General features: G+C 51.7%; 1 protein-coding gene across 7 annotated transcripts in view; it reads right to left on the reverse strand.

Moving 5' to 3' along the window:
- Nucleotides 1–1,402: 1,402 nt before the first annotated feature.
- Nucleotides 1,403–13,024, reverse strand: part of atxn2l (ataxin 2-like) — a 41,333-nt gene continuing 29,711 nt past the window's right edge. For 3 of the 7 annotated variants that reach the window (XM_072271424.1, XM_072271423.1, XM_072271421.1), the window contains exons 14-23: nt 9,123–9,424; nt 8,153–8,222; nt 7,770–7,913; nt 7,223–7,295; nt 5,892–6,079; nt 5,381–5,510; nt 4,883–5,013; nt 3,696–3,905; nt 3,052–3,244; nt 1,404–2,275 (exon numbers count right to left, since the gene is read on the reverse strand). In XM_072271424.1, the coding sequence (XP_072127525.1) occupies nt 2,226–2,275; nt 3,052–3,244; nt 3,696–3,905; nt 4,883–5,013; nt 5,381–5,510; nt 5,892–6,079; nt 7,223–7,295; nt 7,770–7,913; nt 8,153–8,222; nt 9,123–9,424 (1,491 nt within the window). In that variant the 3' untranslated portion in view covers nt 1,404–2,225. Of the gene's footprint in view, nt 2,276–3,051; nt 3,245–3,695; nt 3,906–4,882; nt 5,014–5,380; nt 5,511–5,891; nt 6,080–7,222; nt 7,296–7,769; nt 7,914–8,152; nt 8,223–9,122; nt 9,425–13,024 lie in introns of all 7 variants that reach the window. The other 4 variants (XM_072271426.1, XM_072271425.1, XM_072271427.1 and 1 more) reach the window with 2 other exon arrangements.

The following is a 13,024-nucleotide window of genomic DNA, read 5'->3' on the forward strand; positions in this document are numbered from 1 at the left end:
CACTGAAGTTGTTCAAGATGTTCTTGAGGCCGAATTTGGAGCATTGTGTGCAGTCCTGGTCACCTAATTACAGGAATGATATTAAGCTTCAGAGCGCAGAGATGATTTCCTTGGATGTTGCCAGGATCTGATTTATAAGGTTTAATAGGTTAGGACTTTATTCCCTGAAACACAGGAGAATGAGGGGAGATTGTACAGAATCAGGGGTATAGGCAGCGTGAAATGTTTGCACTTTCCTCTCAGGTTGGGTGAGTCTAGAAAAACAGACTGAATGGTGAAATATTTAAAGGGATCCTGAGGGGAAACTTCATTCAGCAGGTTGTGCAAGTGTGGAACGAACTGCCAGTGGAAGCAGTGGATGCAGTTTCAATTCAACATTTAAGAGAAGTTTGGACAGCTACATGAATGAGAGGGGAGTGGAGCAATATGGGTCCAGATGTAGGTCAATGAGACCAGGCAAGTCAATGTGGAATAGATGGGCCAAACGGCCTGTTTCATGACTCTATGAATAAGTCACCACTTTGTGATACTTGTTGCCAGTTCTTGTACAAACCTCTCTGTTCACCTCGCCCTTGCTTGTCCCCTCTATCGCCCACACAACTGGTAGCGTCTCAAGGCAAAGCTGGTCCACTTTACGCCACTGACCCAGGGCAGAGAAAGTTACATGGGGCACTTCTTCCTTAGCAGTTGGTTCACAGAGCCCGTGGCTGGGAGGAGGCAGTGTAATGCTGCATAGTTACAGGTGTGTGAATGCATGTACAATGGACAGGGAGGGATCTGGAACAGACTGAGCTGCCGTGCACTTTCTCTCTGAATGATCGCCTGCAACAGCCAAAGCATCCTGGTGGCCATTTGTTTTAATTCAACCCCAATGGCCTCTCCTACTGCCGCAATGAGGCCAGATGCTGGTTCGGGGAGCAACACTTAATATTCCGTCTGGGTAGCCTCCAATCTGAAGGTATGAACATCGATTTCTCAAACTTATGGTAATTTCTCTCCCCTTGTTCCTCTTTTTCCATTCTGGTTCCACACTCACCCCTCCTCTACACACCAGGTACATTTTGGGGTTGGGGGCGCATGATTTTCGGGAATCACAGGGGCTCGAGGGTGTGATAGATACACTGCATGCATCATTATTTGAAGTCATGTCTGTAAATACTGTCAATAGTAGAATATTGTAGTTTCATAAAGATATGAGGCTGGAATCACAAAATAAACCTCCATTGATAGGGTCTGGACAGTCTGGGACTCCCACGTTCCACTCCCTTCCTGTAAAAGGCAAGATGAAGGGCAGTAGCGAGAGGGGGGTAGTTTGGACACAATCCCAAAACACTGCTTGACCTGAAGCACAAACCCGAGAACAGGGAGTTCTGACCTGGGATTGACCTATCATTCAGTGAAACTCCTGAGGTCCTTTAGTTAGTTTACATTTTTATTTTTTTTAAAGCTTTTTTTTGGTTATTTAATATAAAGTAAAAGGGTGTCCTTAAATCCACCTTGCAAGTTGTAAACAGAAAGAAGGAGAGAGATAGTGATAGAGACACATGTTGGATAGAAAGAGAAGGCAATAGAAGGGGGAACCGGCTGAGTGATGGAGAGAAAGGGTGGGGAGAATGACAGAGAGAGTAAGGGCAGCAGAGACAGGGTAGTGACGGGGAGAAGGGGGGCTGAGACAAGGATGCAACGGAGAGAGAGGGGCTTGCGACAGGGAGAGGGGGAAAGAGGGGGTGAGACGGGAAAGCAGCAGAGAGAGGGCAGGAGTGCGACAAAGTTAAGGGAGTGCAGCAGTAGCGAAGGTGGAGGAAGGCAGAAGGGGTGGAGAGATCAGAGAAGGGAGAGGAGAGATGAGGGTGGTAAGAAGGAGATGTGGTAGGGGTGGATCATTGGGATCAGAGAAGCAAAGATGGGCAGTTGGTTTGGGTGAAGAAGAAGGGGAAGAGGAGGGATGCGAAGGTGTAGTTTAGCGGTTCCCATCTGCTCCACCATGCCCCCACTGATTGCTGACAATTTCCCGTCTCCATTCCTCCTGACCCGGAGCAGCTCAGTCTTGTTGGAGGGCGGGAATCAGCCTCCCACTGGCTCAGGAAGGGAGAAAGGGAGGGGGCTGAAAGGATCGGGAAGCACGGCTCATTCTGGGCAGTGGGGAGGGATTCTGGCAAGCCACGAGGAAGGCCCATCCCCAGTCACTGGCTCCGTGCCGGCGCGAAGCGGGCTTATGGAAGCCCTCAGTTCCCCTGTGGATGGAACAGCGGCTGCTGGTGGGTCTGCACAGGCACTGCAGAGAAAGGAGAATGGGTCAGACACTAGGTGGCGCTCCCTCCACACTGTCCCATCACACACTCCCAGGGTCAGACACTAGGTGGCGCTCCCTCCACACTGTCCCATCACACACTCCCAGGGTCAGACACAGAGTGAAAGTGAAACTCCCTCCACACCGTCCCATCACACACTCCCGGAGTCAGATACAGAATGAAGCTCCCTCCACACCATCCCATCACACACTCCCGGGGTCAGACACAGAGTGAAACTCCCTCCACACCGTCCCATCACAGACTCTCGGGGTCAGACACAGAGTGACGCACCCCCCATCACACACTCCCGGGGTCAGACACAGAGTGAAGCTCCCTCCACACCGTCCCATCACACACTCCCGGGGTCAAACACAGAGTGAAGCTCCCTCCACAGCGTCCCATCACACACTCCTGGGGTCAGACACAGAGTGAAGCTCCCTCCACACCATCCCATCACACACTCCCAGGGTCAGAGAGTGAAGCTCCCTCCATACAGTCGCATTGCACACTCCCTGGGTCAGACACAGAGTGAGGATTCCTCCATACTGTTCTATCACATGCTCCCAGGGTCAAACACGCAGTGAAGCTCCCTCCACACCATGCTGTCACACATTCCTGAAGTCAGATACAGGAAAACCAATACCATCTCATCAAACACTCCTACAGTCAGCCACAGGATGAAGCTCACTCGACATCATTTGATCACATACTCCATGGGTCAACACAGGGTGAGGCTCCCTGCACTCCCTCTCTCCCTTACCTTGGGGATGCCCGATGTAGGTGTAGTGAGTGGTGGCATTGGCAGACATGGCTGGGACACCGCTGTGTGGGGCGCCCTGCTGGGTGGGACCCCCATGTCCGTGTGTCTGTGGAGCCGGTAGCAGCATCACCTGCGTGTGGTGCGAGGGTCCAGGGTGGTGGTGGGGTCCAGCCATGCCTGACTGCACGTGGGCCTGAGGAGTGGAGGGAGATGAGAGAGGTCAATAGACTCAGGAAGAGCGAGTTGGTTGGTTGAGGAAGAGAGGCCGGGGGGGGGGGGGGGGTAGTTGGGGAAGGAGAGGCAAACAAGGGTAGGGCAAGGAGAGGGGGTGAGACTGAGGGCAGCGAGGTGGGAGGGAATAGGGGTGTAGAAATGGAGGGAATGAGGGGAAGGGGGTCACGCGCCAGTGCAACCGAAGGATCCCGCGCTCACACACACACGGACAGTTAAACACACGCAGGCACGCAGAACACATTTACTGTACCTGCGAGCAGACCTGCACGTGTTTACGTATTGACACACGTTCACCAATAAAGTGCATGCATGCAGACACAGGGATGCATGCATTTACACATGCACACAGTACAATTTAGTTATTTCACACAAAGACACGCGCACGCGCAGACAGAAAGACAGATGCCCACCTGCGTGACGTGTGCCATGTTGGTGTACCCGTGCTGGAGCTGCTGGTGGGGGTGGATGGCGTAGACAGCCTGCTGTGGGAAACTCGTCTGTGGGGACTGGGGATTGGGGGCAGGTGTGATGGACGGTGGGGTGGGGGTCAGTGCGGCATGGTAGAGGCTCTGCTGGCCCGGCGTATTCGATATGTGAGGGGGCTGGCTGCCCTGGTGCTGCTGGAGACAGAAGGAGAGAGAGACAGTGACTGAGATGTCAGGCATCGCTGCAGACTGAGCAGGCCATTCGCCCGCCTACAGCTTCCCTGCTCCGAGACCGTCTCGCGCGCCTGCTGCCACCTTGCCCCGGGGCCCTTCGGCCCATCTGTAACCCACAAACCTCGGGACTATCGGCCTTTCTGCAGCCTCCAATCCCACATTCTTGGCCCATCTATACCCTGCACACAGGATCCTTTGACCTATCTGCAACCTGCTACCCCGGGGTCCTTTGCCTATTTATCGTCTGCTACACTGGGGTCCTTTGGCCTGTCTACCGTCTGCTACCCTGGGGTCCTTTGGCCTGTCTACCGTCTGCTACCCTGGGGTCCTTTGGCCTGTTTACCGTCTGCTACACTGGGGTCCTTTGGCCTGTCTACCGTCTGCTACCCTGGGGTCCTTTGGCCTGTCTACCGTCTGCTACACTGGGATCCTTTGGCCTGTCTACGGCCTGCTACACTGACATTCTTTACCAAATAGAGATCCTTTGGCCCATCTGCAGTCTGCTACATTGGAGCTCTATGGGCCTTCAACAGCTGCTATAGTGGGGCCTTTTGCCCATCTAGACTGCTGTCCCAGGCCCTTAGGCTCATCTTCAGCCCCTCTGCCAAAAGTGGTGACCAAGCTGAGGCCACAGGATTTCCCTGCAGACGGGCAGGAGGCTACAGCACAGCTGCTCTGCCGGACAGACACAACAGGTGGTCAAGAATCAATGGGTTGGCCCCTCATTTTCACCCACGGCCCAACCTTTGTTTCGTTACACCGGGGGAAGGGAGATAAGGGAAAGGATAGGTCTGAAAGCAATGGTAGGAGGGAAAAGGGGAGAGCGATGGGGAGGGAGGGTGGGAGGGAATAAACTGAGGCAGGGAGGGAGGGGCAGGAGGATGTGAGAGCGATGGGAAGGTATGCAGGGGAGGGGATGGGGGAGTGGGTCCCAGTACCTGCACGGGGCTGGGGGCAGCATGCTGTCCCTGAGCCTGGTTGCCGGTGGGGGTGGTTGCTGGCTGAGGATGTGTGCTGTGGTGGTGAAGCGGTGTGGCGTGGGGGTACGCCTGGGGCACCTGCGCCGACACTGTATAAGAAAAAAGCAGCAGGTGAAGTTTGTCCACCTCTCCAACCTTGTCCCAACCACCGACAAAAGAAGCTCCATTCTCTCTGCCAACACCTCCTCCCTTCTTCCCCCACCCACTTCCCTCCCCCTCCCACAACCTCCATCCCCTCCCCTCTCCCCCACCCACTTCCCTCCCCTCTCCCCCTCCACAACCTGCATCCCCTCCCTTCCCACCTTTCTCCCCTCACCGCCCTGCCCTCTCCCCCCAGCACGCACCTCCCTGCTCTCTTCCCCTCAGCATTCTTCTTTCCTCTCTTCCCACCTCTCACCCTCAACCCTGTCCCTGCCCTTCTCTCCCATCCCCTACAGGATGAGAGACGACACTCACCGTACATCGCTTGGGGAGGAGCCTGCTCAGTTGAGGGGTACTGGGGGCCCGAACTGGACACAATGGCCTGGGGGTGAGGAGCGGATCCAATCATCCGAGTGTTGCTCTGAATCATGGAGGCGTAGACCGGCTGTGGGGAAGGAAGGAGGGAGGCATGAGTGTCACAGGCCGGAAGAAGATACGGGAAAGGCAGGGTGCAGGGTGTCTCTCACGTTCAGGTGAGAGACAGAGAGAGATAGAAATAGAGAAAAAGAAAGTGGTGGTGTGGGAGGGAAGAAGGAAAGGAGGAGGGGAGCGTGCAAGGGGAAGGAGGGGGGTGAGAGGTGGAGGGAAAATGGAAATGGGGTGGGGGGGAGGGAAATGAGACAGGTAAGGGGGGAGAGAGAGATAGAGGGGGTGGGATGGGAGTAGTTGGGAGAGCAGAAAACAGAGTAACTGGGGGGGAGGGGGGAGGGAAGGGAAAAAGAAGTAGGGAAGGACAAACAGAGACAGAGACAGACGGACTCCCAACCTGTGAGTGGTACTGTGCCATGGCCTGCATCATGGCGGGCTGTCCGGTGAACTGCTGCGGCCCATAGGGCAAGTAAGGGGGCGAGTAGGGCCCTGCCACCAGTGGAGGCCCGGCGGCAGAGGCGGCTTGCATGATAGGCGGGGCAGATGGAGGGTGGTGCTGCTCGGAGCGCTGAGGGGGCACAGAACCTGCGGAGACAGATCAACAGGACAAACCATTAACAGCAAGCGGGTGGGGTATACTGACAGAGCCTGACCCTCCCAAACTACCTCCTGTCCCCCTTGTCATCCACTTTTGCCCCCATAACTTGATGAAAATGTACTCTCAATGTTGTCTAACAGGAGGAGAATGCCAAATGGTGGTTCTGGTGCATTCTAACAAGAGAGGATCAGATCGAGGCTTTTGCTGAATTCTCACGGTAGTGGAACTCCAGGCAGGGTTCCAGTGCGGTCGAACACAACAGTATCCCTGAACAGTGTGGTATAACAAGAAAGGAAACTCTGAACAGTGCTCCCAGTGCTGTCTAATGGCAGGGAACTCTGAGCAGACTTCCAGTGTGGTCTAACAGGAGGACAACCCCAAAAAAAACTCCCAGTGTGTAAAGAGAGAGTTTAATATGATTTTTCCTTGGTATAAAATGAAGACAAAATGGCATTAACTTAAAAGTGGGACTGTTTTGAGAAAGTACAAGACAGCCAGTAACATTTTAAGAAAGTTAACAGAGTACAAGTCTACAGCCATAATGGTAGATAATGGTGAAAAACAAGTTAACCTGGGGAAGGCGATCATGCTGCAGGTGCAGGTATGAAATGCACGGTAAAGTACGAGGTTTTGAAGGGTATAAGGAGGGGGAATTCCTTCGTGCAAGGGTAGAGTTTTCTCTCAGGTTAGGTCACTACCAGGACTAGTGAGCTGAAGAAGACAAGTATGATGAGAGGATCAGAGTATGTTGACAGGGCGAGAGTACGTTGAGAGGGAAAGGAAGAAAAGAATGCATGGAAGTCTCTCGGCATTCTGCAGGTCATCTCGTTTGGTAGATAATAAGTCTTAGTTTGCTTTCTGTTCTGCTACTTCATTATCCATTTGTTTTCCATTTTAATATTACAACTTTTATACAACTATTAAAGCGAATTCTTGTGGTTTAAATGTGTAAAGTGTCTCCTTTGTTTGAGAATACGTGCTGAAATGCCTAATGCTGAAACAGGAAAGAAACACAGAAAGAATTTTAAATGACTGGTTCCAACTTTCTAACAAGAGGGGGAAGTGAACTCTGCGCAGGGCTCCTGCTATGGTGTAACCAGAGTGGACAGCACGTGGATTTGAAACCTTACCTTTAGTGGTTCGGAATGGTTTACTCTGGCTGACCTGAACTGGGGGAATGGTGTATTGATAGACCTGGGGTCCCTGGGAGAGAGATGGAGAGAGGTTAGCATTCTCCAGAAAAGGAGTGCAGAGGGAAGCAAATCACAGAAAAGGGGATTACATGCGGGTGGGCTAGGAGGAAGCAGGGTTACGGGCGAGTGAGGGGGCGGCAGGGTTACGGGTGAGCGAGGGGGCGGCAGGGTTACGGGCGAGCGAGGGGGCGGCAGGGTTACGGGCGAGCGAGGGGGCGGCAGGGTTACGGGCGAGCGAGGGGGCGGCAGGGTTACGGGCGAGCGAGGGGGCGGCAGGGTTACCGGCGAGCGAGGGGGCGGCAGGGTTACCGGCGAGCGAGGGGGCGGCAGGGTTACCGGCGAGCGGAGTTACACACGCGCGCAGACAGCATTGGAATCGGAATTACTGTGACTTATCTGGATGTGGAGGGGTGGGCGTGCAAGGTTGGAGGAAGCGTTAGGATGGAACGTAGGAGAGCGGACAGGTAGTCCACACTCCACCTACCTGGACGGTGGGGTTCATGTGGATACCATGCACGTAAGAGATGTACTGAGCATTGTAGATGGCATTCTGGCCCGGCGTCACCACAATGGAAGGGCTGGGCTGAGTCTGAGGGCGCGGGGGCGTTGGGGTACTGGCCGGCTTGGTCTGCAACCACAGAAAGAACAGAATTTACCCACAGCAGTTGCTCCTCTCCCCATGGTCGCTGACCAACCGGTCAAGACTTCCCACCACCACTGCCACACCATTATGCATAGCATCCTCTCATGAACCAAAACAACCTTACCCCACCCCACTTCATCCAGGTTTTCTTTACAAGTGGTCCCCACAAACCTCTATCGCAGCTCAGCTCGTCCCCAATAGGAAATTGTGCAAGACGGACTCACCACGGGTATGTGTGTCTTGGTGGGATTGAATTCCTTTGCGTTGGGGTTCAAGGTTGACTTCTTCACTTGCCTGGGTGGGAGACACAGTAGTAGGGCGTGTCAAGGAGCAGTTGGTACAAGGGTAGAAAGCACACAGTAAATGAGGGGAGTGGTTGGAATCTGGGACACACTGCCTGAGAGGCTGATGGAGAGAGAAATTCTAACAGCATAGCAGTTAAACATTAGGGCAAAGGGAAGGAGAATCTAAGCGAGAGAAAATGAAATGGTAGGACACCAAAGAACTAGTTATTTCGCAACAACAGTGGGCTGGCAGTATCTGGGGAGGGAAATGGACAGTCAGCATTTCAGGTCGCGACCGTTCACAGAATCGTTGATGGCCATTTCCCTCACAGATGCTACCTGATCCAGCTGAGACTTCTCTGTCACCCTGGATTCCATAGGTGCAATCTTGTGCGTCTCCTGTTACTGTGCTGCCTGACTCAATGGAGTCTAACGGGACAAGAACCCTGAAAGGGGCTCCCAGTACAGGGTGCCACAGTAGTGCAGCGGTTAGCACAACACTATTACAGCTTGAGGTATTAGTGTCTGGAGTTCAACTCCAACGTCATCTGTGAGGAGTCTATATGTCCTGCCCTCCCAATGGAATGTGTGTGTTTTCCCTGGGTGATCTGGTTTCCTCCCAACAATCCAAAGGTGTACTGGTTGGTAGGTTAATTGGTCATTGTAAATTGTTCCGTGATTAGGCTGGATTGCTGGGTGGCATGGCTCGAAGGACTATTAGGGCCTATTCTGTGCTTTATCCCAATAAATAAATAAATAAAGGAGCAGGAACCCTGAATGGGGCTCCTTGTGATCTAATAGAAGGAAAAGCCTTAACTGAGTCCTTGTTGTGGTCTATCAGAATAGAACCCGCTCTGTGCCCTCGGTACAGTCTAACCACGCCCAGCCCAGGCTTCCTCAAGGTACTCACTCCGACATGCCCTCCTTCTCTTCCTCGCCTCCGTCGCACTTGCCCTGGGGACTAGGTGGGGCTGGCAGTGCCCCCTCCGCTGTCTCCCCAGGCTTCCTGTCGTCTCGCCTCTCCCCGGCCTCGGGGGCCGGTGGGGGGCCGGCGGCAAGAGTGGGAGGAATTGCTCCCTCCCCCGCCAGCTCAGTGGAAGCTGGCAGATTGCCTGTGGGCTCACGAGAGGGGCAGCAGCCTTCTTCCACCCCCTCACCAGGCTTCTCCACCACCTCCTTCAGCCTGGAGGGGGCACTTCCCAGCTCCTGGAGCTGTTGGGGGGAGGGGGGTGGAACAGGGTGGAGGAGGGAAGGGGGAGGGAGTGGTATGCCAAGTGGAGAGGAATGGTTGGGAAGAGAAGCAGGAAGATGCAGGGATTAGAACAGACACACCCACACACCTCCTTTAATGTCTGTTACAAATATCCCCCAACACTACACACCCAACTCCCCTCAACATCATTCCACCTTGACTGACTGCCCCATCCACTAAAAGGGGCCCATTGACTTAATAGCTCATGTCTCTGCTAGAAGAATATGCCAGGTTATCTGGTTGTTACAAGCCTCCCACAGCCCTCCCCACGGATGCTGTTCAATTTGCTGAGTTCCTCCAGCTCATTTACTTATCACCCCCAGTTTTCCTGTGTCCATCTGAGCCCATCCCATTGCCCACATTTGCTCTAAAACCTCTCTAAACTTTTCTTATCAATGTACCTGCCTCAATCACTTCCTCTGGCGGCTTGTTCCATATACAGACCACCCACTGTGTGAAAAGGTTGCTCTGGGGGTCTCTATTAAGTCTCTCCCCTTAAACCTGTGCCCTCTGGTTTTTGATTCCCCAACTCTAGGAGGAAAGACAGTGCACATTCACACTGTCTGTGCCCCTCGTGGTTTTATACACCCCTGTAAGGTCACCCCTCAGTCTCCTACACTCCAAGGGATAAAGCCCAAACCTGCCGAACCTCTTTCTTAACTCAGTATATCATGTCAGAGCAACATCCTCGTAAAGCTCCTCTGCATTCTTTCCAGTTTCACAGCATCTTTCCTGTATCAGTAACCAAAAGTGAACACAGTACTCCAAGTGCAGCCTCACGAACATGTTCAGTTTCAGGTCATCTTAATGTAGGAAAGATGCCATAAGGCTGAAAAGAGTGTAGACATTTACAAAACCACAACAGATTCAGCAATGCTGGAAATCCTGAGCAATACATAACAAATGCTGGAGGAACTCAGTAAGGCAGGCAGCATCCATGAAGAGAAATAAACAGTTGACGTTTCTGGCTGAAACCCTTCATCAGGCCTGGAAGGAAGGGGGCAAAAGCCTGATTAAGAAGGTGATGGAGGAGAAGTACAAGCTGGCAGGTGATACTGTGCCCTCAAAAACATCTTGCAGCTTGTAAAGAATTTGCAGCTTGTTCAACCTCTCTCCTAAGTTATTCACCTACATTTAAACATTGTTAATGTATCCACCCATACCACTCTTACCGGTAGCTCATTCTGGAAACCTATCACCTTCTGGGTGAAAAAGTTGTCTCTCCGTTCCCCTTTAAATCTTTCCCCTTTCCTTAAACTTCTGCTATCTAGTTTTAAAAACAGACGTTGTCAACATCCTCATGATCTTATTATTCCCTAATCATGGGAGCTGGGATGTCTTGTTACAGCTATACAAAATGATGAAGAGGTCACACTTGAAGTACAGTTCGCTGTTCTATTCGTACAACTGTAGGAGGGTGTGATTAAGCTAGAGTGGCTTTAGAAAAGATTCAAGGGAAATTACAGGCAGAGGGCTCCAGTTATCTGCACAGGCTCAGACTGTTTTCCCTGGAGCAAAGGAGGCTGAGGGGTGACCTGACAAAGAGGTTTATAAAACCATGATGGGCAGAGATATGATGTGTGGGCGTGGTGACAAGCCTTCTCTCCCAGAGTTAGGGAATCAAGAGCCAAAGGGCATTGGTTTCTTGAAATGCAAATGACTTAAAGGAGCAAGGTTTCCTCCTAGAAGTTGGTCTGTATATGGAAAAAGCATCCAGACGTAGTGGTAGAAGCAGATACAATCACAATATCTGAAACACAAGAGTTTCTTCAGATGCTGGAAATCTTGAACAAGACACACAAAATGCTGAAGGAACCCCTTCTTATTCTAGATTCTGCAACCTTCCTTTCCAATCTTGATGAAGAAACTCACCTGAAACGTAGATCCCATCCAGATGCTGCCTGACCTGCTGAGTTCCTCCAGCATTGTGCGTATGCTGCTCAATATTTCAAACTTTTTATGCTAATAACCTGATTCTGACTCTCATCCAGGCAGATCACTCCATACACCTCTGCATTGAGATAGTGCAAGCTACAATAACAGAATGCAGAATAAGAACCCACACTCCCTCTTCCTTCCCCTTTCTGGTTCCCATCTGACCCATTCTCTTCTCTTCATCTGCCCACCACCAGCACATCGCACCCCAACTGGATTCCTCTCCTTCTCTTTCTTCCATGGTCCACTGTCCTCTCCTATCAAACTCCTCCTTCTTCAGCCCTTTAACTCTACCACAAGTCACCTCCCAGCTTCTTACTTCATTCCCTCTCCCCCACCCACCAGCACCCCCTACTTCCCCCCACCTCACCCATCACCTGGCAGCTTGTGCACATCCTCCTCCCCCAGCACCACATTCTGGCTTCTGCCTCCTTCCTTTCCAGTTCTAATGAAGGGCTTTGTTCTGAAAAGTCATCCGTTTATTCCCCTCTATAGATGAGACCTGATCTCCTCAGTTCCTCCAACATTTTGTGTATAGCACACAATATTTAAAAGACTCTAAACAGGTACACAGATAGGAAAGGTTTAGAGGGATACAGGCCAAACATTGAAAATCCAAGAAAGAGTGGTCTTGGAGAGGTTGTTGTCAACAGCGTGAGATTCTACAGGACCAGAGGGCACAGCTTTAGAATACAAGGATATCTCTCCAGACCAGGGGTTCCCAACCTGGGGTCCATGGACCCCTTGCTTAATGGTATTGGTCCATGGCATAAAAAAGGATGGGAACCCCTGCTTTAGACAGAGATAAGGACGGTGATGAATCTGTGGAATTTATTGCTACAGGAGGTTGTGGAGGTGGAGGCAAAGTCATTTGGTATACTTAAACTATCCCAATGGGCCAAATGACCAATTCTGTCCTATCTTAAGATGTTATCTAAGGTGAGATGGGTGGCCTCTGGAAGACCCTGGCTGTTGTAGCAGTCAGAGAAAAAGGTGCTTGACGAAGCCGATCCCCAATTCAGCTCCTGTGTCTTATGGTTTTAATAGCTCTACCCACTGCATCGCTCAGCACATCTTCAGGTTTTGGTTGTTTGGTCTGGGGAAACCTGTCAGTCAACTGATTGGGAACTTCCCATCAACCCAATAGCATTAACAGAAGTTTACACTCTCCCCTACACCCCACTCTCCCCCACCATCACTCCCTTCCAGAGTTGCTTTTCATCTGCATGGCACCCTTAGGCAATAAACATAGAACAGTGCAGTACAGAAGTAGGCCTCTCGACCCACTGTGCCTTTGCTGAATATAGAAACATAGAAAATAGCAATCTAACTACTTCATCCATCAGCACGAAGTCTGTATCCCTCCATTCCCTGCAAATAAAAGCCTCTTAAACACCTCTATTGTATCCTCCTCCCATCACCACGCTAGGCAGCACATACCAGACCCTCACCACTCTCTGGGTAAAAAACATGCCCTGCACATGTACTTTGAACTTACTCCTTCTCACCTTAAATATTAAACATTTCCACTCTGGGGGAAAAAATACCGGCTGTCTATCTATGCCTCTCATAATCTTATAAACCTCTATCAGGATTCTTCTCAGTCTCAGCTACTCCAGAGAAAA

The sequence above is a fragment of the Mobula birostris genome, chromosome 11 (genome assembly GCF_030028105.1).
Source record: "Mobula birostris isolate sMobBir1 chromosome 11, sMobBir1.hap1, whole genome shotgun sequence".
Classification (NCBI taxonomy): domain Eukaryota; kingdom Metazoa; phylum Chordata; class Chondrichthyes; order Myliobatiformes; family Myliobatidae; genus Mobula; species Mobula birostris.